The sequence below is a fragment of the Notolepis coatsorum genome (genome assembly GCF_963971535.1).
Source record: "Notolepis coatsorum genome assembly, chromosome: 18".
In the NCBI taxonomy this organism is placed as follows: Eukaryota; Metazoa; Chordata; class Actinopteri; order Aulopiformes; family Paralepididae; genus Notolepis; species Notolepis coatsorum.
The window spans coordinates 71555128-71580688 of NC_140182.1; the positions used below are offsets into that span (position 1 = coordinate 71555128).

General features: G+C 41.4%; 1 protein-coding gene across 7 annotated transcripts in view; it reads left to right on the forward strand.

The window, feature by feature from the left end:
- The window catches only part of c2cd5 (C2 calcium dependent domain containing 5), a 154036-nt gene extending 128851 nt beyond the window's left edge, over positions 1–25185 (forward strand). For all 7 annotated transcript variants that reach the window (XM_084335043.1, XM_084335044.1, XM_084335045.1 and 4 more), the window contains 2 exons: positions 5030–5176; positions 20043–25185. In XM_084335043.1, the coding sequence (XP_084191169.1) occupies positions 5030–5176; positions 20043–20165 (270 nt within the window). In that variant the 3' untranslated portion in view covers positions 20166–25185. The remainder of the gene's footprint in view (positions 1–5029; positions 5177–20042) is intronic.
- Positions 25186–25561: the final 376 nt, after the last annotated feature.

The window sequence follows — 25561 nt, forward strand, 5'->3', positions numbered from 1 at the left end:
ATCCATTTCTATGTCACAGAGCTGTATTTTGTCTGGAAAAGGCATATTGAGACTCGGAAAGTGCAGTACCGGCCAGATCCTGGTATTGGCGCTGTCTCGAGAATGCAGTTTCCCCTGTTGCACACTTGGTGTCACCTTTTTACGCTCCGGGCGGACTTTTTTGTTAGTCTGAAGCGAGGGCTTCACCCGATCTTTTCTTTTTGGAATCCAACCGGCCACAGGTAAGAGCAATTTGACGTCAATTTCAGCTTGATCGTGCAAGGATTTAATAGCCCCCCCCCCCCCCCCGCTCATCCTATGTTGGGGTAATAACGAATGCCGTTATTGGTAATCAATAATCAGAAACGACCCCCCCCCCCCCTTTCATGCATTCATGATGGAACATAATACCGATCATTTGGATTTTTAACTCTAGCTTGTGTAGGGATGAAACGCCATCGATTTAACGTTATTAGCTTAGCGCCTTATAACTAGCTTTGCAGGAATTATCCAAGATCATTCTTATATAACATGATGGGAAAAAAATATTCTTTATGGCATATTGAACGGAATGTTCATACTGTCAATTGACAATGACATTGGATGCATAGCTATAATATAAAATATAGATTTAGCTCTACAAACAACGTGATGCACAGTGAACGTTTGTTATGGGAACGCTGGCCTTCCTAGAATGGGGCCCATCTAATGGCTGGCCGTGAATGTGTTAATATGAGATAGCAGGCTGCCAGATGTTCCTCAAGATAGCAATCGTTGGTGCAATAAACTAAGTTGACCAGTTAAAGCCTAAGTCCACTCTCAAACCAAGGCCTGGCTATTAGCTTATGGGAACTCGCAAACCTTTAACCTTCGATGAGAGAAGCCTGTTTACTACCTAACATCACATCACAGACTAAGCAGATGCAAAATACTAAATGCATGAAACACAATGTATAAATGATTATTGATATGATTTTACCTCTTAACCTCTTCTGCCCGTGCCGGACCGCAAATGACATCACGTCATAAATCAGTCTCTCTAGACTGTCTGACATAATTATAATTTTTTTTTTTTTTTTTTTTTTTTCAAATGTTTTCAAGAGTAAACATCCTAACCATGTCACAACAGCAGTCGGTGTATATCTTCAGCAATACGTTTGTTTACCAATAGGTTAAAGTGTTATTAGTGAGATTTTAGTTTTTGAAATGTGTTGTTTTGATCGCGAAAATCCACCATTTTGAAAAAGCGACCGTCACTGAATGTAGTCATTTTGAGAAGAGGACATCCAGAGTAGGGCTGGACGGTATGGTCTAAAATTTATATCACGGTATAATTTGAAGCATAGACGGTAACGGTATATATCACAGTATATTCATTTATCTTTAAGTTTCTATATAAATGCTTCTGAAGGGGTAAAACACTGGTATGGCAGCATTACTGTACTCTTGTATTACTAGGACATATTTCACATAGTACAGAGGTATATATAAAGAACATTTATTGTGCAAAACTGCAAGAGAGAGAGAGAGAGAGAAGGTTTTAGTTTGATGTTTGAGCGTCCTAAGTTGATGATGTCACACCAGGATGTCCTCTATTTGAACGACCACATCAAACAAGAGGTGGACGCGGGCAAATACTGCGGCATGGTCATGCTGGACCTACAAAAGGCCTTCGACACTGTCAATCACTCCATTCTGATTGACAAGCTAAAAGCAATTGGGTTTGATAGCTTATCAGTGAGCTGGATGCAATCCTACCTGGAGGGGAGAGAACAGATGGTAGAGGTAAACGGTACTCTACCCCCCCCCCCTCACAGTGAGCTGTGGTGTTCCACAAGGAAGCATACTAGGACCGCTACTCTTCCTAATTTATGCAAATGACATGTCGTCAGCCTGTGACTGCAACTTGTTCCTGTTTGCGGACGACTCAGCCCTGCTGGTCTCTGACAAGAACAAGTTGCAGGTTGAAAAAACCCTCAGCTCGGAACTAGGCAAAATCTGCATATGGCTCGCTGATAACAAACTATCATTACACATGGGCAAAACGGAGTCCATTCTCTTCGGTTCAAATAACAAACTCAGCAAGACCGACGGCTTCTCAGTTGCAGTGGGTGACAATATTGTCACAAGGAAAGACGAAATTACCTACCTGGGTTCCATCCTAGAGGAAAATCTTTCCTGTGACAAAATGGCATCCAAGGTAATAAAAAAAGTCAACCAACGAACTAGATTCTTGTACCGGATCTCCTCTCTGGTAAACAAGAATACCCTGAAGACTCTGGCAGGAGCACTCATTCAAGGGTACTACGACTATGCGTGCACCTCAAAGGCGCTTAAAACAAAATTACAAACATCACAAAACAAACTGGTCAGACTACTACTTGACCTTACCCCCAGAACCCACCTCACCCCTGCCCACTTTGACAACCTAGGATGGCTTAGAGTAGACGACAGAGTACAGCAACTTGCAATGGGCCTGGTCTACAAGATACACTATACGACTAAGGTACCCATGTACATGTCAAAATACTTCCCAAAGGTCAGTGAATACCACAACCACTACACCAGAGGAAGCTCAACAAATCATGTTAAACCCAGATTTGGCTCAAACAAGGGACTAAACACGTTTCGCAATTATGCCACATCAATGTGGAACGCCCTACCCAAAGCTGTAAAGGAATGTGAATCCCTACCCACATTCAAAACCGCTCTTAAAGAGCACCTACGGGAGGCTGCAATTCCGTAAATGCCCAAAACCCCCACCACCTCCTAATAGACAGTCTCCTCCCCACCGCATGTATATATTCCCTCCCTGCCGTATGTATATTTCTCTCCCACCCACCCACCCCCTCCTAATGTACAGTCCCCTCCCCATCATATGTATATACTCTGTCAGGATCTAGGGGTAACAGTACTGTATATTTGAATACTGTGTATGTCACAAATGTATCAGTACTAAATACCTATGTCCCTATGCCATAAATGTCATGTATGTTGTGTATGTCATAAATGTCTATATGAATTGAAAGTGGGGGACCCTGATGGAAACAAGACAAACGTCTTTCTCAGGTCTGCATCCCTTAACAATTGTGTGTATTGAGCCGTACTGTATTGTACCCATTCTGCAATCTGTTAAATAAAGTTTTCATTCATTCATTCATTCATTGTCAACACAGAGTTGGAAACGGCAGCAGCCCGGTGGATAAAGTTATCTTTGAACCTCTGTTGTCAAGGCTCGTCAATATAACCCCCCCCCCCCTTTCCCCACTAATGGAACTGGTGCCGCGGAGTCACGTTAGAACGTTAGCTTAGCGGCTAATGTTAGCCCGTTGCTGTGCTAAAGCAAGTCTCCTCTCAGCCTCCTTAGCCAAATTGAAATGCCAAAACGATATGGCACGGTCCGTGAGCAAGTGGAGAAAAACTCCGTACAATTAAACTATGCAACGACCACTGCAAACGTTGAGTGAATCGTCAAGTAACGTTAACGTCAGTGCTATGTTAGAGCTGCTCTAGTCTACCGGTCACAGGGTATAGTCAAAATCCATACCGTAGCGCAAATTCATACCGTTTATACCGTTTATACCGTCCACCCCTAATCCAGAGCTTTCAATGAGCGTTGGAATTTTTTTAAACTACACTTACCAAAGGCTTCTAGCTCCCTTCAAACAAATTACTTCCCTATGAATTTTTTTATTCTCTTATTACTCTGCATTATATACCACAAAACTGAACGTTATTGGCATATATTGGACCACAGTTAGTTTGTCTCTCCTATTTTGAGCATTTAGCAACCATCCGATTTATCAGTTTAAAAATGGCAGAGCTGTTGCAAGAATAAAAAACCTACTGTTCATACAGTAGATTTCATTCTCTTCATGCACGCCTGGTGATACTAAATCCAAATTGAACTCTGCCATTTGGAAGAGGAGATTTGGCCCGATTCATAGTGTGCAAGTTGGCTATAATGAGGTAATTTATAGGCCTCATATTCTATAATAATATTTCAAATTGCATGGATTCGGATGGCAGAATTCAGTACTGTATCTACAAAACCTTCTGTTTAATCATCTTCCCTTTATTCATTTCCTTAGATTCTTTGTACACGTGATCTCAAGAAGGTACTGAACGAGCTCAGTGGCAGTTTCTTATGTCTGGTCATTTTTAGCATGGTGTTATTCACCGGCAAAGATACAAAGAAAAATCATAATTCATATTCTCCTTTGTTTCATCACAATTTAAGCAAGCCTAGTAATAGACACACTTTCTGACACTGGGAATACATTCACTGAGGTCCATATATGTCCCTAGATACCAAGAACATGCAAATGGACCTTGTAGAAGTGGAGCAATCTTCCATTTACTTAGGTATGTATTTTAGGCGGATTTTCAGAAAATGGGGATCCGGGCTTAAGAGGTTATTCTTGAACCATGTATAGTACATGCATGAATCTGGCCTCTTTTGAAAGAAAACATTCAGAATTTTCTTCCACAACAGGAAGAATCACTCTTGAGTGCTAATGTAATAGAATTTGTTTGCAAACAGATGCCTGCAAAAGAGTTCCAGCTGAGAGGTATGAGCTGGAAAACACAATGTGTTCATAGCCTGAAGTCTTATCTAGTACAGGTCCAAAGTTGACATTCACAATACCACAGAAAATGAGTGTTTTACACATGTTTTTCTAATGGTATGTAATGTATCGGTATGTTTATTGGCACCAATGCATTTGCATGCAAGTCTTCTCGGGTGTTCTTCTTTCGCTAGAGAAAACAACTATATATCTTTGAAAATATCCCTCACGTCATATTGTCATTTCCAGAATTTCATTGGCTACAAAAACGGTCAATAATTTTCACCTTCAAAGGTGATTGGTCCGGTCACCGGGAGGCGAAACCGGAGGTGGTCACTTGGTGGTCACTCGTTTGCTGTTTGATTGGAAGCACGTAATAAGGCCAAGTAGGGTGCAGGCGGGCCGTTGGGACGTTATCAGTCCTCACATGGAAGTAGCTCACACTTCTAGCTGCTTCTAATGTGCGTGTTTGTGTTTTTTAGGAGGGTGGTGTGAGTGGTTTTCTCCACTCGTTCATAGCGGAGGTGTTTGCGATGGTCAGAGCTCATGTAGCAGCGCTGGGAGGCAACGCTGTGGTTTCATACAGCATGAAGGAATGTGTCTTCATGGAAAACCCCAACAAGAACCAGGTACATACATTCACCCACCCACACACACATGCATACACACACACACACACACACACACACACACACACACACACACACACACACACACACACACACACATACATACATACACTCCAAGCCCACGTGACTGAACTCAAACTGGAAAGAAACAGACTAAGAAATGACGTAAACTCCATGATCAAAAAATTATTTCATCAATGACAAAACTGAGGAACAAAAACAAATCGTTGGAAATTACAGGGGCGGTCGGATGGCGTAGCGGAGATTGCGCTCGTCACCAATGCAAGAGGCTGCGGTCTCGACTCCCGGAGTCAGCATTGTCTGTGGCTTGGGCCGATTGTCATACTAACTCGTTTGGCTGAGTTAGCGGGAGGGAAGTCGAGGGTGGTAATCTGGCGTTGTGGACAGCGTCAGGTCTGGGCGCCTGCTCAGCGAAAGGCAGGAAATGGTGAAGGCAGCGTGACCTCCCACGCGTTACGCTTCACCAATGAGAGTCCTCGCTGCCAGGTGAAAAAAGAGCCACTGGCTGTCTCCACATGTGTCGGAGGAAGCGTGTGGTAGACTTCAGGGTTCCCTTGTACCGACCAGTAGGAGGAACATGCGCACAACAACCAGGTAGTGGAGGGGGGGAGTTGGCATAACGACTAAATTGGGATGGGGAGAAAAATAGAAAATCAGGCGGAGAAAAAGAGGGTACATTTTTTTTAAAAATAACTTTGGAAATTACTCGATAATCAACTAGGCTGCAGTAAAAAAAAAAAACTCAACCAGATTTTCAAACATAAACATAAAGACGGACAACTCGCTCATCACAGACAAGCTGGATGTAGCCAATTACTTAAAACATTTTCTTCACAAACATAGCCACAACACTGGTAAACAAACTACCCTCCCACTCAGGGCATTTTGGGGTAGAACACATCATAGCCTACTACAAAAACCTAGGGGTCCGCAAAGACGATTTCAAACTAGAAATGGTAACAGCTGAGGTACTCAAAAAACTGAGCGCCCTCCAACCTAACAAGGCCACTGGCCATGACAACATCCCATCCAAATTCCTCAGAGACTCAGCAGCCGCCATCACCCCAGTCATCACACACATAATAAACCTCTCCATAAAACAGGGACATGTACCCAAAGACTTCAAACTTGCGAGAGTAACACCCCTGCACAAAAAGGGCAGCAAATTAAACCCAGGCAACTACCGCCCTGTTTCTATCCTTACCTCCATCTCGAAAGTCATGGAAAAAATAGTATACGAACAGGTCAAAGTACCTCGCGGATGGTGGAGGTAAACGGTACCCTATGCCCCCCCTCCCAGTGAGCTGTGGTGTTCCACAAGGAAGCATACTAGGACCGCTACTGTTCCTAATTTATGCAAATGACATGTCGTCAGCTTGTGACTGGAACTTGTTCCTGTTCGCGGATGACTCAGCCCTGCTGGATTGTTTTTCATCTGTACATTTCCGTTTTATACCGTTTTGAATACGAGTATAGTTTTGGAAATGTCTAGTAATTCCAGAGAAAGACGCGATAATAGCTCTTTAGTGGAATACACAAAACACGTTGTAATTTTTCAGCTGATTTATGAATCGTTTTCAAATAATCGCTAGATTATCGATAGTATATGTGTGCTTATGCTCCGCGCCAACGGCACGCACACACACACGCACTCCGATGGTGGTGAAAGGAACATCTGATTAACCCAAGACTGGTAACATAGAGTCCTTACCTCACATCAGATGTTCTGCAAAAAGATTAATCCAATTCCTGATCGCCATTCCAAATATCGCTCGCCTCCATTGATCCAACGTTATAGTCCAAAACACATAATCCACGCTGCTCCCAGCCTCCTCAGTCAATGTGGTAACACGATACTGCATGCCCGAGAATGGAAACCCGGAGTTTTTTTTCTGATGCAACATCCCCAGCCAATCCAATCCAATGATGTGCAATACCATCCGGGAGACGATAGGCGGTGGTATTTGCCCTTTTGCGAGCTCAGACCCATTCCCAACGATAACATCAGGTTGGATGGATGAAAATGAATGGATATCGCTAATAAAAGAAATAACGATTAAAACCTGACTATACTCGTGATTGGCACGCAAGCGATGGCGAGTTAACCCGACTATCATCGTGATTGGCACGGAATGGGTTAATGGTGAGGTTAGGAAATGTCAAATTATGGGTCATTATTACACATTACATCAAGCTCACACGTATTGCACAACGTGGAATTTTTTATTTTTTTAAGTTTATTTCAAATATGCGACATAACAAACAAACATCAAGTACAGATATAGTCTTAAGCCGTTCAAATAATAAATGTATATAAAAAAAATAACAAAGAACAAACAAAAGTCAAACTCAATTATTATTTTCTTTTTTCTTTTTGTCATTTACATGATTTACACAACACCTGTTAGTTGGGGGCTGTGGGATATTGTGGATATCATGAAGAACGTGCTCAGTCAACCGAGATCCAGTTAATAAGGTTTATTAGCCAGACGGATATAGCCAGAAATATATACAAGGTAGTTAGAGAAAATGGCTGAATGGCTCTCGCCCAGGTGATCAGCTGAAATCGCTCAGGTAGAGAAGACTGAATGACTGAACGACAGGGCCTTTGGGCTATATGAGGCTAAGTTCATGCAAATGTGTGCAAAAGCACCAAATTTGGCCCAGATGTAGCTCAGAGTATGTTCTAATGATTCAGCCAGGGCGCCCGAGCCAGCGACCACCGGGGTCGCACTGGTGGCCAAATCAATATGGCCCCCCTCTGAAAAAGGTTTCGCTAAAACGTTTGAACCAAATGAGCTTCAAATTAGGGCTGGGCGATAAAACGATAACGATAATTATTGCGATATATTTTAATAATCGATATCGATTGATAATAAAAAATATATCAATTTTCTTTTTATTAAAAAAATTAAATAAAAATTTACCTTCAACAGGGCAGTTTTAAAACCAGAGACGGTGGACAGACTTGTCTTTCTTGCCTGCAACTTTTTTTTTTTTATATCTTTTTTATTATTGCAAAACAAAAATTATTAAAAGTCAGTACTCAACACACAATGCATAATGAAACTTTCAGTAAAGGTGGTTAAAATACATGCAAGTACAGAAACAAGATAAAACAAAAATAGTCTATAATAACATTTTAACCGTATACAGTGTATATCCAGCGAAATTACAATTATATAAATGTTAGTATATAATATACCCCTAATACCTATTTTCTAAAACCCTACACACATATGCTCCAGCTCGAACCCCCCCCTCCCGGACCCCCTCTTGGATAGTACCTCCATTATCCCTCACTCCTAACCAGACACTACCATTATAAGCTAGCTTTTATTCTCTCCACCACTTCTAACCACATTGACATTTTGGATTAATTGAGACCCAGAATTCTTGCTGTAGATATTTCTTGATATATCACATCGAGATATGTAAGAAACCACACTTTTCGGCACATTTTTTCCGGTTGAAACCAACGTGATGCGATCAGTTTTTTAGCTACTGTGATACCCGATAAAACCAATCTCTTTAGTTGTGGATTCACTGCAAACTCAAAAACATCATTCAATAGTAATACCGAGGGGTGTACAGGTATATTCCAAGATACGAGTATTGATAATTGTTGGGACACATCTTTCCAGAATGCCTTAACTGGTGGGCAGTCCCAATACATGTGCATAAATGTTCCTTCGTCCCCATTTGTACATAGGGAGCATTTGGAGTCTTGTTTAAGCCCCATTTTGCACAGCCTTATAGGAGTCAAGTATGTCCTGTGAATATAGTTCAGATTGATTTGTTGATGATCCGGGTTCCTTGATGTAAGTCGGACATTTGCCCAGGCTCCTTGCCAATCAAAGTCATTTTCCAGGTCTGGTATATCCCTCCTCCAGACAGTGTCTAGTTGAAGGGTTTCATACGAGGACGTTAGTAATTGATAATAAAAACCTGATACAAAACCTCCCAATGTTTCTCTTTCATAGAAAAATTTGTGGTATCTGTGGTGTTCAATTGGTATGAGTAATGGAACACCGTGAGACCTCAGACAAAGTCGTAACTGTATGTAAAAAAGCCATGTGGACTCGGTGAGGTTAAACTTTGTGCATATTTCGACATAACTACAGAGGCCCTGGTTATTAAAAATATCCCCTAATGAGTGTATGCCTTGCTCTTCCCATATAGGGAATCTTATAGGGCGTTTTCCCATTAAGAGTGCATTGTTATTGAATATGGGAGTGTGATTATGCCATTCTTGAGGGTTAGGATATTTCTTTTGTGTTTCTCGCCATGTTCTGATTGCATGGGTAATTATTGGGCCAAATTCTCGCTCACAATGCTTGATTGAAAGTTTAGTGTGTGCCATGTCTTTCAGTCTCTGTGGGGCTACTATGTTTTCTTCTAATTCTCTCCAAGATACCAAAGCCTGGGGGTCAAACCATATCTTCAATGGTCTTAATGTGAAGGCCTTAAAATATTGTAAAAAATCTGGAACTGCCATGCCACCGTCTGCTTTATTTCTCTGTGCGGTGGATCTTTTTATGCGAGGTGGTTTGTTATTCCAAATAAATTTGTATGTGGAGGTTTGTAATTTTTTCCAGTAGCCCTCTGGAGGAGGTAACGGAAGCATTGAGCTGAAGAAATTGATTCTTGGTAATACATCCATCTTAACTATTGATACCCTTGCCTGTACTGAGTTTTTAAGTTTTGCCCACCTGTCCAGGTCGTCTTTGATTTTGTTCTGTATTTTTGTGTAATTGTGCTTCACCGTTTGTCTTATGGTGGGAAATATTTCCACACCCAAGCATCTAAAATGTTTGACCATGGGTATCGCACCTGGGAGGGTTGTGTCTTTTTTTGCACTGATGTTAAGAGGAAGAAAAGCCGACTTAGGCCAATTTATTTTAAATCCCGATAAATCACCAAAGTTCTCTATCAACTTGAGTATATGCGGCAATGTGTTGTTGGGGTTTTGCATGAACAATATTACGTCGTCCGCATATAAACTAATTTTATGTTGTGTGCCCTTGATTACTATTGGTTCTATGTGTTGGGATTGTCTTATAAATTGTGCTAAAGGTTCTAATGATAGATCGAATAGTCCGGGACTAAGAGGGCAACCCTGTCTGGCTGAGCGTGATACCGGAAAGATATCGGAGATGAATGTGCCTGTTGTAATCCTGGCCGATGGGTCCTTGTATAGTACTTTAATCATATCAATGAATCCTTTTCCTAACCCCATCCTTTCTAATACTGCCCATAGAAACGACCATTCCAACCTGTCAAATGCTTTCATAGCATCCAGGGATAGCATCGCCTTAGGTGTGGTGTCCTCTTTGTCTGCATCTAGTACGTGCAGTATTCGCCTTATGTTATCATTGATCAGGCGACCTTTTATGAAGCCTGTTTGGTCCGGATGAACTAAAGACGTCATATGCTTTTGCAATCTGATGGCTAATATCTTAGAGTACAGTTTGACATCGGTTCCGAGGAGGCTTAAAGGTCGGTAACTACCGCACTCAGTGGGGTCTTTGTCTTTTTTGTGAAGAACTGAAATGAGTGCGATATTTTGGTGTTTATGGAAGCTTCCCTCTTTGACTGAGTATAAGATCATATTTAGTAATAAGGGTCCAAATATGTCCCAGCAAGAAATGTACATTTCTGATGGGATACCGTCAATTCCCGGAGCCTTGCCGTTTTTCATTCCGGATATGGCCTTCTTGAGTTCTTCTAATGTGATCGGTGCTTCTAACTGTTTAGCGTCGTCCTCCGAAAGTTTAGGGAGAGTAATTTGATTAAGATATGTGTCTAATTTGTCTTGATCAAAGGTCGTTTCTGAATTATACAAATCGGAGTAGAATTCTTTGAATGTATCGTTTATTATTTTGGGTTCTGTTACTAGAGCTTGTTGTTTCCTAATGGCAGTTATATCTGCAAATTTTGCATTAATTCTTAGTCGCATGGCTAATAGGTGACTAGGTTTAGATCCTTGGAAGTACTGCTGTTGTCTTGTGCTGCGTATTTGCAATTCCGATTTTTGTCTGTATATTGCTTTGATCTCTGTCTTTAGAATGTTAACTTGGTTTTCTAGTCTAGTAGAGTTGTTGTATTTTAAAGAATTAAAAAGCGTTGAGTAAAGCGTTTCCATTTCAGACAGTTTTGTGCATTGATTTTTGCGCAATATGGAGGAAAATCTATCCGTGAAATCCTTGATCATACTCTTTACCGACATCCATAATGTTCTGGGATCTTGCACCGAGTTTGCATTATCCCGTAGGAATACTGTGAGAGCTTCTTTAATTTGTGTAATGAATTCCTTGTTGTTAAGCAGCATAGAATTAAAACGCATTGGGTGTCATTTCCACTTCATATTTATCAAATATTCTCGGGGATGCAAAGACGTAATCAATTCTGGATAGTGTGTTGTGTCTCGCCGAACGACAGGAGTACTTACGGGTCATGGGATTAAGTGAACGCCATAAATCAATTACCCCTGTTGATTTTGACCAATCTTTTAATGCTTTAGATGCATTTTTTTGTTCGCTGGAAAAGGCAAGGTAAGTTTTGTCCATCCTTGGGTTCCAAATGGCATTAAAATCCGCACCTATTATATATGAGTACTCGGGATGGTTTAACATTTCTCCGGTTAGTGAAGTGAAGAAACCCACTTCGTACAAATTTGGGGCATATACTGCTGCCAACGCAATTTTCCTGTTATTGTGTATAATCCTAGCTATAGTTATGCGCCCCTCAGCATCCGACCATACCCCTTTCAATTCGATATTTAATTTGCGTCTGACGACTATGGCTACCCCTCTAGTTCTCGTAACAAAAGAAGAGTGACTAATATTATGGTATATGTTATCCGCTAACGTATTTATGTCTTCCTCTAAAATGTGCGTTTCGCTTAATAGAGCCACGTCCACATGTTCTTTTTTCATCAGCGTGAGCACGCTTTTGCGTTTGTGTTGTTTGTTTATCCCACCGGTGTTCCATACCATTATATTCAAACTAGCCATAATCTATGCATGTTTTTGTGTAGTTTTTGGTAATGCTTCTGGAGTGCGAAGCTACAATAGATGTACATCCAATTAATGAGGTCCCGTTGAGAGCTGAGCTTAAAAACATATATATATACTAGGGCTGTCAGTTTATCGCGTTAATTAGATTAATTAATTACACAGCAAATTATCGCGTTATGAAAATTAACTCAAAATTAATTACATTTTTTTTTTTTTTTTTTTTTTATATATATATATATTTTTTTATCTCATTCATTCCATAAGAACGTAGAATACACATTACAGACTTTTTTTATATGGTCCATTTGCATGTTCTTGGTATCTGATTCTAGGGACATCTATGGATCTCAGGGAATGTATTCCCAGTGTCAGAAATACTGTCTGTTACTAGGCTTGAGTAAATTGTAATGAACCAAATGAGAATATCAATAATTTTTTTTTTTATCTTTGACTGTGAATAACACTATGCTCAAATTGACCAGACCTGAAAAATCTAAGCAAATTAATAGATGGAAGATGATTAAACAGAAGGTTTTGTAGATACAGTACTGAATTCTGCCATCCGGACACATGCAATTTGAAATATGATTATAGAATATAGAATATCAGGCATAAAATGGTTATGCGATTAAAATGCGATTAATTAGATTAATTAATTACAAATCCTGTAATTAATTAGATTAATTTTTTTAATCGCCTGACAGCACTAATATATACAAATAAAAATCCCCTATTTTCCCCTCACCCAGAAAGTCGTACAGGCCTGTGTTCCAAAAACACATCCTCCGCGATTGACTTTCTCCCATAGTCCACCGGATTGCCCAAACTGAGCATTGTAATCTTAATCTTCCTATGCTAATTGCCATAGGATCTAACATTTCCATTCTATTGCAATAGAATGTCGCTTTTGGTCTTGCACCTTCCCTTACTGTAATGAAGTATTGTGATAAATGACAAAAAATAAAAAATAAAAAAAGAAAATAAACTTTCATCGACATATTCATTTGAACCCTCTACTAACGTGTGGGAAAAAAGGAAAAAAGGAAAAGATTGTAGAGCAATATTGACACCTTAATGTGAAGAACAGTGGAAAAGAACAATGTAAGTTAAAATATATATAAAAAATAGAGTAATGAGAAGAAAAAATAAAATAAAATAAAAATTAAAGGAAAGATATAGATAAGGAATGAGAGATAGAATAATTATCAACGTGGAGAAGCCACTAGAACCGAATTAACAGATTAGATAAGATAGAAAAGCAGAGCCTTTTAGAGCTTCAATGTGCCAGTCACCATCAATGGAGTGATTACTTAAATTGTTAGAATAACCTTGTAGTGTTCATACATTTAGGTGTGGTTAATTTTTAAAGTATTATTAAGGACTTCATTCAATTGATTATCTGCTATGTGTATACACACCGGATGTTTATTGTTAGAGTTGTAGGCCTTCGTTGTCATGGTGCCTTATATTCTAGAAGGTTGTAGAGTATACTAGTGCAATAGACTATTTTTATGTTCCAGAATGATCTAAGAGACCCAGGGCATTTGAGCGATAAACCCAGAATATTCCAGATAGATCTTTTTGCAATGATATGTATTTGTCTCCCCAGAGACCAGAGTCTGAAATTATAATGTATTACGAATCGTATTATACACAGTACACATTGTTATAGACGGCTTGCATATCGTCTGCTACCTTGATGAACACAATAAAGTCATTCTAACACTGGTATACATTGAGAAAGAGGCTTATCTGTTTCCGGCATTGTCGTCCTGCCTTGGGTTATTTGCTCCATTTCGATTCAGAAAATCCTCAGCTTCTTTAGGTGTGTATACACCAGACCTGTGGCCGTCACTGCCCACGAATGATAACAGCGCCGGGTATGATAACCTTGGCTTGTGACCAGATTTGAACAGCTTTTGCATCACCTCCTTGTATGGTAGACGTCGAATGATGGCTTCTTTGCTCAAATCTTCGTAGATAAATATTGATTTATCACCATAATTCAGATTCCCACGTTGGATGCGAGCAAATTTGATGATGTCATCCCTTGTTGTAGTCTTCCGCAGAGTAACAATGATGACTCTTGGCCCGATGTTTCTTTGCCCCCAAGAACCGATTCTGTAAACATGGTCCACTTCTGGCACTGTGTTTGGATCGTTGTTACCCAAAATCGTTGATAGCACTGTTGGAAAGTTGGCATCTTCGCAGTTTACTGCTTCATCAAGCCCTACAATGCGGATGTTATTCCGCCTGTGGTAGCGTTGGGATTCTAGTAGCCTCTCCGTCGCTTCGTTTTTAACCACTTGTATTTCCCTCCGGTATTCTTCTTTCACACTTTCTATCTCTTTTTCCATCTCTGTCATGCCACCTTCGTTCGCCTTGACTGCCCGTGTAATATCTGTCACCGTATTTTCCACTGACGTGATTCGCTTTGACTGTGCATCGATCGCTTTCTTGACTTCTTCTAATTTCTCATCGATGCGATCGAATTTAGCATCGACGTTTGCTTCGAGCGCCTTGATGTGTGTAATCTGTTCTTTCATCAGGTTAGACTGTTCTATCATCAGGTTAGTCAGTGTGTTGAAATCGGGTGGAGTGGTAGTACTGCTTGTTTCAATTGGCGACATAGATGCAGTGACGGTGACGTTGGAATTTTTTGCTATTTGTATTCTCTTATCCAGATTGGCTGCTCTCTCTTTCACGGAGCTTGATTCTGTCTCTTCTGTTATGTTGGCGTTTATTAACTCTCTGTCGGGGACCGTAGTCGATGGTCCCGGTGTATTTTCCTCTTCGTCCTCCACGTCGGAGCTTGTCTCCGATGGCAGTTTACCCGCGTCGGCTGGTACGTGTCTTCTTGAGCGAGTATCTTTCTGCGGCCCTGGAGTTACCGTATCTTGTTTCTTTCCCTGATTTCCTCTATTCTTAATCATGTTGTCTTTTGATATAGCCAGTAGAAGGTCTTATCAATACATACGATGTGGTCCAATCTCTTTTGATATTGTCCAAATAATGTTTTTAAACGAAATTACCGTTGGTGGGAGCGGAGCAGTTGCCAAATGCGTCTGCTACATATTACGCTAAACCGGAAGTCTTGCCTGCAACTTAAAGTAATGGCTTTGCTTGTCCAAATTACAATACTGACCAAATTGAGATTTATTTTTCTCTTGTCCATTTATTTTGTTTGCTTTCTAATTTAAAATACAGTTTGAAACCATCTGTACACAGTAGGCTATGTGTGCTAGCAGAGCTAGTCTCCAGTCACGAGTCACGGTGCACATGTGTGGTGGTTTGTCCACCAAAAAAGCACCAAAAGATAGAAAAGAAACTAGCAGAGCCAGAACTATTCAACTCCCCTGGAGCCACAGCCAGCAGAGAAGCCTGTTTACTTTCGCTTTCAAACCAGCTGCAGCCTGAGAACTGGAGTGTGAGGGGCTGTAACACTAAAGATGGCGGTAACGACAAAGAATTGCTGCAAAATAAACATACATCTGTTGTTTAAAATGTCTTCTTTTTTTAATAGATTATTGTTTATTTTTTTAATACTTATAACAATATCGATAATTATAGATATCGAGTGATATGATATCGATATCGTGATATCATTTTTGGCCATATCGCCCAGCCCTACTTCAAATAAAAACTTGGTGTCTATATTATGTTTCTTGGCCATTAGAAACACATTGGAATGCTTATATTTATGATTGGGTGTGTCTGGACCCCTAATTTGCATATTTCCAAGATGGCGGTTCCCCGGAAATTAGTTTTACCTTAACTTGTGTGGATGATGTGGGAGGGCCAGACATCCTGAACTTGATTCACTATGATGTGAATTTAAAAGTTCTGGTCTACCATCATGGAGTTACTGTTCTGTTGATTTGTTCGGTCACTCTGAGAAGGACACTTCAAGCTGTACATTCAAATGTGTGATGAGCTCTGTGCTTGGTTTCACGTGATGGATCACACAAACTACGCTTGCTGGTTACCCGTCCATGTTCGAGACATGTTTGAGCTGCCTGAAAAAAATCCTTCCATTTATGAAGAGTTCATGAAGGGGAATTTCGTAGTGCAGCGGTCAGAACGTAAGTTCAGCTTGATTGCAAAAGATCAATCCCACGAGCAATCAAACAAAATCCTGCAGTCCTGTGGTGGAGCAGCTGGACTCTATGAAAGCCCTCAAGCCCTCACACTCTTCATGCTTGCAGGGCCTGACTGTGCGAGGTTGGTGCAAGAGTTTGAAGCTGTGTATAACAGCAGCACAACATTGTCAACATCTCATCACGAAGAGGCACATAGCTTGCAGGTCATGTTCAGGAAAGATGTCAAATCCTTCAGAGGTTATGGAGAATCCATTTCTACCAAATAATGACCATGTAGCACTCGACACACAAGACATTATGGAAACGGAAGTGGCTGAATCACTCTCAAGGGTTCACGAAGTTGGCATAGCCCTACATTCAGCTTATGTAGAGGAGCGACTTGACAAGGTCACCAAGCCAGTTTCAGATACGATTCCACGGACAAACACATTGACATTTGCCAATCGACCTGACCCAAAAGCCAAACACAAAAAATAATAATGCCGTTCACAAGCACAACATGACTCTTTTCCTTTCCCTTCAGTCCTGGCCCGATGCAGACATGGCAGAATTATTCAGGTTTGAAAATCAGAGGGAGCCACCCAGCATTTCCAACCAAGGGCTTTTATGCAGCGGCACAAAGGCGGACATTCTTCAATGCATGAAAGTGTAAAAAACCTGCATAGCAGCAGCAAGGGATGTCACTGTAGTTCTGCTCGATGGCGCAGAAATGGTCCGGCCAATTACTGCAAAAACATTCCAGGACTATGTAAACACCAATATTGCTGGGTTTGTCGCAAAATGAGTCCTGAATCTGTCAAGCAATTGGATATCGTGTTCGATACCTACCCAGAGGAGAACCTCAAAGCACAAACTCACCAACGCCGTGGAACGGGGTCAAGAACTAAGGTAGTAGATGGCAGAACTCCTATTTCAAAGCATAACTGGAACAGCAACTTCCTGAAGAATGAAGAGAACTATTTGGACTTATCAGCGATGAGCTCACCAAGCATGACATGTAGGGTAAACTAATTATTTCTACCAAGAAGGATGTTGTACTCTCCAACAGACCTGAATATGACACATCTGCGGTTCAGCCTTGTAACCATCCTGAAGCAGACACTAGAATGATTCTGCACCTGGCACAGGCTGGGGCCAATGGCCATGAAAAGGCATTTGTCCGACAGCGATGTTGTTATCCTTGCAATCCGCTTCTTCGTTCAAGTTTCAAGTTTGTTTATTATTTGTCATAATAAAATACAGAATACGTTATGATGAAATGCTTGTTTCTGTATGAGCCCCTGAGAGTGTGCTACATGCAGTAAAAAAAACGAAGTAAAAAAATATATATATATTATTAAGAAGTGCTCTTGGTCCTTGAAGTCACTGGCCTTACCTCTCTTCCACGCGCTAACAGGATGCGATACAACATCAGCCTTCCTGGGCTATGGGAAAAGACGTGCATGTGTAACGGAGGTACCGCGAGTCTATCCACAGTCACGATGGACTTCAAGTGTTGTGAAGTGACTGTGGACGTTAGCGGTACTGCAAGTTAAACTCACTCCCCCTTAAAAGGCACCCAGACACATTACCAAGAAGTGAATTCACCTCTTGGTATAGTGGTCTGCAATGTCGCTTGCGGCGCGGGAGGCCGCGGTTCAACTCCCACTCGGGGCAATCCCTTAACAGGGGTTGAATCTGAAACACAACGCAGAGCAATACGAGACCGGTTACATGGGCAGTTTGGGAGTCAACACCTGGTCGCCCTCACCTTGGAGCCTGAACAGCTCAACGCAGATGTCCATGTCCAAAGACTGGAGCGTATGGTCATCATCATGTACAGCAAGAGCTGTGGCTCCAGCCGAGTAGATGAAGCCAGACATCATCTTTTCTCTAATGGTACCAGGTCCCTCGAGAACCTGCCTCCCACCCAAGCTGCACTGATTCAGCATGTCAAAAGGGCACTTCTGCAGGCCAGCTTTTACTGGAACCAGGTTCCGTACATGGGGCTGGTACTGGGACTCTACGACCAAGACTTGGGAACCTTACTCCTATCTATCTCTATCTCTATCTATATCCATCTATCTCTATCCATCTATCTCTATCCATCTATCTCTATCCATCTATCTCTATCTATCTATCTCTATCTATCTATCTACTGGACTCATCTTGCAGATGCCAGTAAAAAGCCTGCACCATTCTCCTCCACTGTGGCTGCAAAAAGTCATGTAGAGAGCACTGCAAATGCTTTAAAACTGGAGTCCATTGCACCTCAATATGTGGCTGTGAGGGTGCCTGTACCAACAATGAGGGTCGAGACTACAATGAGACGACAATTAGTATCATCCCATTTCTGCTTTGCACTATATAGTATTGTATATTAGTATATTGCATAGTATATTGTATGGTAACTCAGTTACTCTATTCTGCATCGAACATTGTACATATGTATATACTGAACACTGTCTACGTACGTGACTTCTATTTTACTTCTATTTTGACATGCTATACTATTTTATTTTATTTCATACTTATCTTTTGTCTAGCACAGTCTCTGGAGCGTAACAACAGAAAGAAGCATTTTGTATAAAAGTATTCTGTACTTCTGTATGACAACTATTAAAGAAACTTGAACTTGAGTAATATGGTTGTGTGATTATGATATATAAAAAATCGTCACCTACAGCTTCTATCCACAATCACTCACCCTGGTAAATAAAAAGGACTGAGCACATCCATTCCCATAAACGTATATCTATATGAGCACCTTGATGTGGTATGTGGATTGTCATTTTGGGCTAATGTGGGGTATGATTCTGTATGTGTATTGTGCGGTATTTATTGTTCTGTCATGTTTTCGCTGTTGTTGTTGTTACAGTACGCCTGGCAACCAATTGTTGTTTAGGTTTATTTGACAATATAAATATTGCCAGGCAATCAACGTGTCTGATTCTGATATAATTATATGTTGTATATAATTTCACTTTTATAGACCGAAAAATTCTGGTAAAACTCACTTTCGGGTAGTCGCCATCTTGGAAATATGTGTCTCTCGGTCTCCTCACAGCTCCTCGTGTCTCTCTGTCTCCTCGTGTCTCTCTGTCTCCTCACAGCTCCTCGTGTCTCTGTCTCCTCGTGTCTCTCTGTCTCCTCACGGCTCCTTGTGTCTCTCTTGTCTCCTCGTGTCTCTCTGTCTCCTCACAGCTCCTCGTGTCTCTCTGTCTCCTCACGGCTCCTCGTGTCTCTCTTGTCTCCTTGTGTCTCTTGTCTCCTCGTGTTTCTCGGTCTCCTCACAGCTCCTCGTGTCTCTCTTGTCTCCTCGTGTCTCTTGTCTCCTCGTGTCTCTCTGTCTCATGTCTCTGTCTCCTCGTGTCTCTGTCTCCTCGTGTCTCTTGTCTCCTCGTGTCTCTCTGTCTCCTCACGGCTCCTCGTGTCTCTTGTCTCCTCGTGTCTCTCGGTCTCCTCACGGCTCCTTGTGTCTCTGTCTCCTCATGGCTCCTCGTGTCTCTGTCTCCTCACGGCTCCTTGTGTCTCGGTCTCCTCATGGCTCCTTGTGTCTCTGTCTCCTCACGGCTCCTCGTGTCTCTTGTCTCCTCGTGTCTCTCGGTCTCCTCACGGCTCCTTGTGTCTCCGTCTCCTCATGGCTCCTCGTGTCTCTGTCTCCTCACGGCTCCTTGTGTCTCTGTCTCCTCATGGCTCCTTGTGTCTCTGTCTCCTCACGGCTCCTCATGTCTCTTGTCTCCTCAGGCTCAGTGTCTCATCAACGTGAGTGGCGATGCCGTCATCTTCGTCCGCGACACAGACCAGGAGGCCGCGGCCTCTCTCACCAACAGCGGACAGACCAGCAGCAGTGGGATCGAGGCTACATGAGACTGAAACACACATACACACACACTTGGTTTCCTGCTGTCTTTACAGGACATACACTCTTCATGCACACACCCAGATAAGTGTGATCTTGCCTGCCATATAACGTATGAAAGTTCCAAAGGTTAGGACGCCACTAATGATTTAGAACAAGAACATCGAGTAGTTGAGGAGAGTGGAGTTTGTCATGGAGTTGGGTTTTCTCTGTTTTAAGAAAGCATTTGATAGATGGATGGATGGATAGATAGATGGATAGATACTTCAGGTATCCAATAGCTCTCATCAGTTGACCAACGTTAAAATAAACATAAATAGACACAATAAAAGAGTCAAATGAGTAAAACACTGTGGTGGACAAACCATAAAATCAGTACTTAAGTTAAGAAGTCAAAAGTTAAAACACTTAAAAAAGGTAGCAGCAGTCAAATAGATCAATAAGGTAAATGAGCACTATTGCACATTATCCAATGGGCCCTTGCCTGAGGTGTTAAATCAGTCTGATGGCCGAGGGGACAAAAGATCCCCTTTACCACTCAGTGGAGGTGTTGACACGGTTGCCTTTAGAATCCGCTAATAAAGTCGTCTAGTATTAAAGGGGAACTATCTTATAAATGGCCTTTTTGAGTGTTTAGCATTGTTTCCTAGCTATGTGAACTTATATTAATATGATCTATGTCTCAAAATTCTCATATTGGCGCATTCTTCCAATTCTCCTCTCACAATATTCACCCTCACTGAACTGAGTCGTTTGAAAATGTGCCTATATGTGATGTCATAAAGTCACTGCTGCATGTTAATGTTCAAGAGGCGGCGCTGCCACACAGTGGTTTAGGAGCCCAGGCTCAAAACAGCTCGAGATCTTGAGGTAGAAAAATGCTGTTTTTGAGGACTTGATTAGAAATACAAAACAATGAATAAAAAAAATATATATATTACAGAGGTGTTCCATAGACTCACAGGAATTGTGTAAAAGTGCCCAAATAGTGAAAGAAATAGTAAAATAGTTCCCCTTTAAGGTATCAATCACAGTGGTTTTTAGCTGCGACCAGCAGCTCTGTAGGTCACTCTGTCGTTTGGTACACAAATATTTCTCCACTCTAGTGGCCACAGGTCTCGCCCTAAGAGGCTTAAATTTGGTATGGAGGTCAACTGTCCGAGGGTGTGTGTGTCTGTTCATGCCAATCTGGTAAAAGGGGGAGTGGTAATGGGTGTGGCCTATTGCAAAAAGGTTGTATCTGTTGCGAATTTGCGCTTGTTTTAATATAAAACTCTGACCCTGCTCAATCTAACCCTTACCTATGCATTTCAGCCGTCCAATCAGGGTCATATGAAGCATCGTTGAGAGGCCGCTAGCTCTGTCTGTGGACTGTGTTGTAAACTCATTCCACTGGTGAGGCTTTAGGCAGGTATGACCAAAATTCTCTCCATCCTCAGGTCATAAGAATCACTAAATGGCCACCAGGTACAGTGGTACTGGTACGCCATCAAAAATCAATAAAATTATGTAGATATTTACTAAATGTTACGGTTTGTTTGAGGGTATCCTTTATGGTTTATAAGGCTCGTCCGTCTATTTTAGAGTGGCCAGACACTGATGACTGTGAGTCTGTCCAGTCATCAAAATATTATGTTTGTTTTGCTAGGGCTTCAGCTGCTTTTTAAAATGAAAGTCCACCTTAACCCTTTCACTACCACACTATCAAAGGGTTAACCCTTTAACTGTGACAATACAGAAGGTTAACCCTTTCACTGCCACATGACAAAGTGTTAACCCTTTCACAACCACACTACATAAAGTTAACCCTTTCACTACCACACTGTGGTAGTTAAATGTTAACCTGCAGTGTGGTAGTGAAAGTGTTAAAACAGAAATGTAGATGTGCCATGCCTTGGACAGAGGACTGATCATTGAGAATGTGCAACTCCTTCTCTAAGCTAGAATCCAGAGATTGAAGAGGCAAGCTCAGGTTGGGATTCCTTTCCACCCTGTTCCCACATAAGAGCAAAATGGCTGCCATGTGAATATGTTAGTTACCAGTATATCAGTTAGGAGTTAATTACCAGTACATCTGTTAGGAGTTAAATGACCAGTACATCAGCTAGGAGTTAAATTATCAGTACATCTGTTAGGAGTTAAATTACCAGTACATCATTTAGGAGTTAAATTACCAATACATCAGTTAGGAGTTAAATTACCAGTACATCAGCTAGGAGTTAACTTACCAATACATCAGTTAGGAGTTAAATTACCAGTACATCAGCTAGGAGTTAAATGACCAGTACATCAGTTGGGAGTTAAATTACCAGTACATCAGTTAGGAGTTAAATTAAATTACCAGTACATCATTTAGGAGTTAAATTACCAGTACATCAGTTAGGAGTTAAATTACCAGGACATCTGTTAGTAGTTAAATTACCAGTACATCTGTTAGGAGTTAAATTACCAGTACATCAGTTAGGAGTTAAATTACCAGGACATCAGTTAGGAGTTAAATTACCAGTACATCAGTTAGGAGTTAAATTACCAGTACATCAGTTAGGAGTTAAATTACCAGTACATCAGTTAGTAGTTAAATTACCAAGACATCAGTTAGGAGTTAAATTACCAGTACATCCGTTAGGAGTTGTGCCTCTCTAATTATGTCTTGCTCTACATGTGAATTATATTACAAGGTGGAATTTTGTTTTAAGAATCAAACGAACCGGAGGCGGCTGGGTGGCATAGCGGAGATTGCGCTCGTCACCAATGCAAGAGACTCCGGTCTCGACTCCCCGAGTCAGCATTGCCTGCGGCTTGGGCCAGTCGTCATACTATCTCAATTGGCAGAGGTAGTGGGTGGAAAGTCGATGGGGGGGATTGGACGTTGTGGACAGCGACTCCTACTGGTCGGTTGGGTGACACCTGTACAGCAGAGACGGGAAGTATCGGGGGCAGCGTGAGCCTCCCACGCGTTACTCCTCGCCACTGAGAGTCCGCGCTGTCTGGTGAAAAGATGCGACAGGCTGCCTCCTCGTGTACCGGAGGGGACACGTGATGCAAGGCTTCTATCCTCACTACAGCCGACCAGTGGGAGGCATAGTCTAGCAACGTTCAAGACAGGGAAGGGGAGAATTGGCAATACGAAATTGGGATGGGAGAAAAAATAGAAAATAAGGAGAAAAAGTGGATACAAAAAAAAATAATCAAACGAACCGGTCATTACAACACATTTCCATTTACAGTCTAATTACTTGACAATGTGTAGACATTTTTAAGTGTTTGTCATCAAATTCATTTTTAATAGTCTTCGTCTTGAAAGGGCACTTCACCAAAAACGATTTTACTATTTTACACATAATCTCACACGATGACATCACTGGTGGCCATATTCAAACGCATCTCTCAATAACTGTCAAACTAAATGAATGAGTGCAAACATATTCAGAGATTTTGGACATGTGTGAGATTATGTGCAAAATAAATCATTGTTTTTTAAATGTAGAATCTGTAATGTTGTCAAACAGCGACCTCTGATGACAACACGGAACTGCGCTTTGTTTACAGATTTAGTTTTTGTCTGCTCTGGGTTGGATTTCAGTGGGTATAGGAGAGGGGTTGCTACTGCTGGCCACACCTCCGGTTCTACCAAGAGAAGAAGTTGCCTTTGAGAACCAATGGTTCTCGAGCCGTAACGGCACATGGGGCAGGAGCCTATCTCCTGTTTCCGTAGCGTGAGGCAGCTTGATGTACAAGTACACCCCTTGACGCTAGTATGTCACAAGGACTTCCCCCCCCGAACCAACCCTTGATGCTGAGTGTCAAGCAGGGAGGCTATGGGTACCATTTTTAAATGGTCTTTGGTATGACTCGGCCGGGGCTTGAACTCCCAGCCTCCCGAACTCAGGGCGGACACTCTACCCACAAGGCCACAAGAGAGGTCTGGAGAAATTCACACTATAATTATCTATTGTATAATTATTATTGTATTTTTTACATAGGATAACATAGGGATGTTCGGCGTGTGAATATCATGGAAAAGTGGGAGCTAGCATGGAGGGGGATGGTTCTGAGATGCTGGAACTAACCGTTGAGCCTTCCTGAGGTGTCGTGGGCCTAACTTGAAGAAACACCAGTGAAGGGGGTGCCCACTGGATAACCCTGGTGATATGCTGGCTCTTGCTGCCTTTGCTGCTGGCTCTTGCTGCCTGTCTATCTGCATGCTGAGTTGTGATGGCCATTGGGTTTCTTCATTGAGCACTTATCCTTATCATTAGGGCACAGGTATCTTGTGTTTTATTATAATAAGTTACTGAACTCCAACCCACACGTCAGACCAAAACAGTAAAGCGCAATACCAAGCAGGGCTCTTTCGCCTAGATGTCGTCGTTTGTTGACATCACAGATTCTACCTTAAAAACGGTAACTTACCAAATAGCATAATTTGTATGCGTTTATTTAATAATGTCTGGAACAAGTGGGTGTCGAGCAGGTAGAATGAGAGATTGGACACACAGTCATAGCCATGTAATGTTGCCTTTTCTGCATCTCCTACTAGGGACCAGTATCGCATCCCTTTGCCAGGCTCCAGTACTATTGCTGTGGCACTTGTTCAGACTGTCATCCTTGCTGTATACTACTGAAGTCATGTCCAATGCTGGAAAAAAGAAAATTAAAATACGTTGCCGTTGACATCTTTTAGTGTAGGTGCCACAATCAATAAAACGTATTTGTGTAAATGTTCTCTACATTTTTTTTTTTTTTTTTTTTTTTTGTATTTTTGTAACATGAAATTATATTGAACTTACTGCTCATTTTGCATGTGCAATGAATTCCTAAAGTTTTTGACTCATATTGTGTCAGAGGAGTAGCGGTACTCTGATCTATTATACTTGTTTGATCAGTTTCCTATTTCTGAAGATAAAAAAAAAACTTGAATGTACATAGCGTTACTTAGACTTTGTTGCTTTGTGACTAGCGGCATGCAGATCCATTTATATTGCCATGATTCTGTATGGTCAGTTGCCTGTAAAGTCTTGCACAATAAACAAGTCAAAACCAATGTGATGTGAGCTTGATTATTCCAGGGCTTACGTTTAGGCATGTGGCATGACTATTGTACTTATATTAGTGAAGATCTGATCAATCAGCTGCCCTATAACTTACAATTATGTAACATAATACACCATCCCACATTTTCATAAAGTTAGCCAAATTGACTCCTATAATTACAGTTTATGCCCCAATTTTAAGGGCAATTCACTATGCTCACAACATCGCAAACTGCAATGCTGCTGTGTGCTCCAGGTTGCACCAAGAAGTAAGCCTAAGGTTGGGGCGGGGTTTAGATATCGATATCATAGATACATAGATAATGTGTTGTTACAATGATGATAATAATAATAATTAAAATAAAAGGATC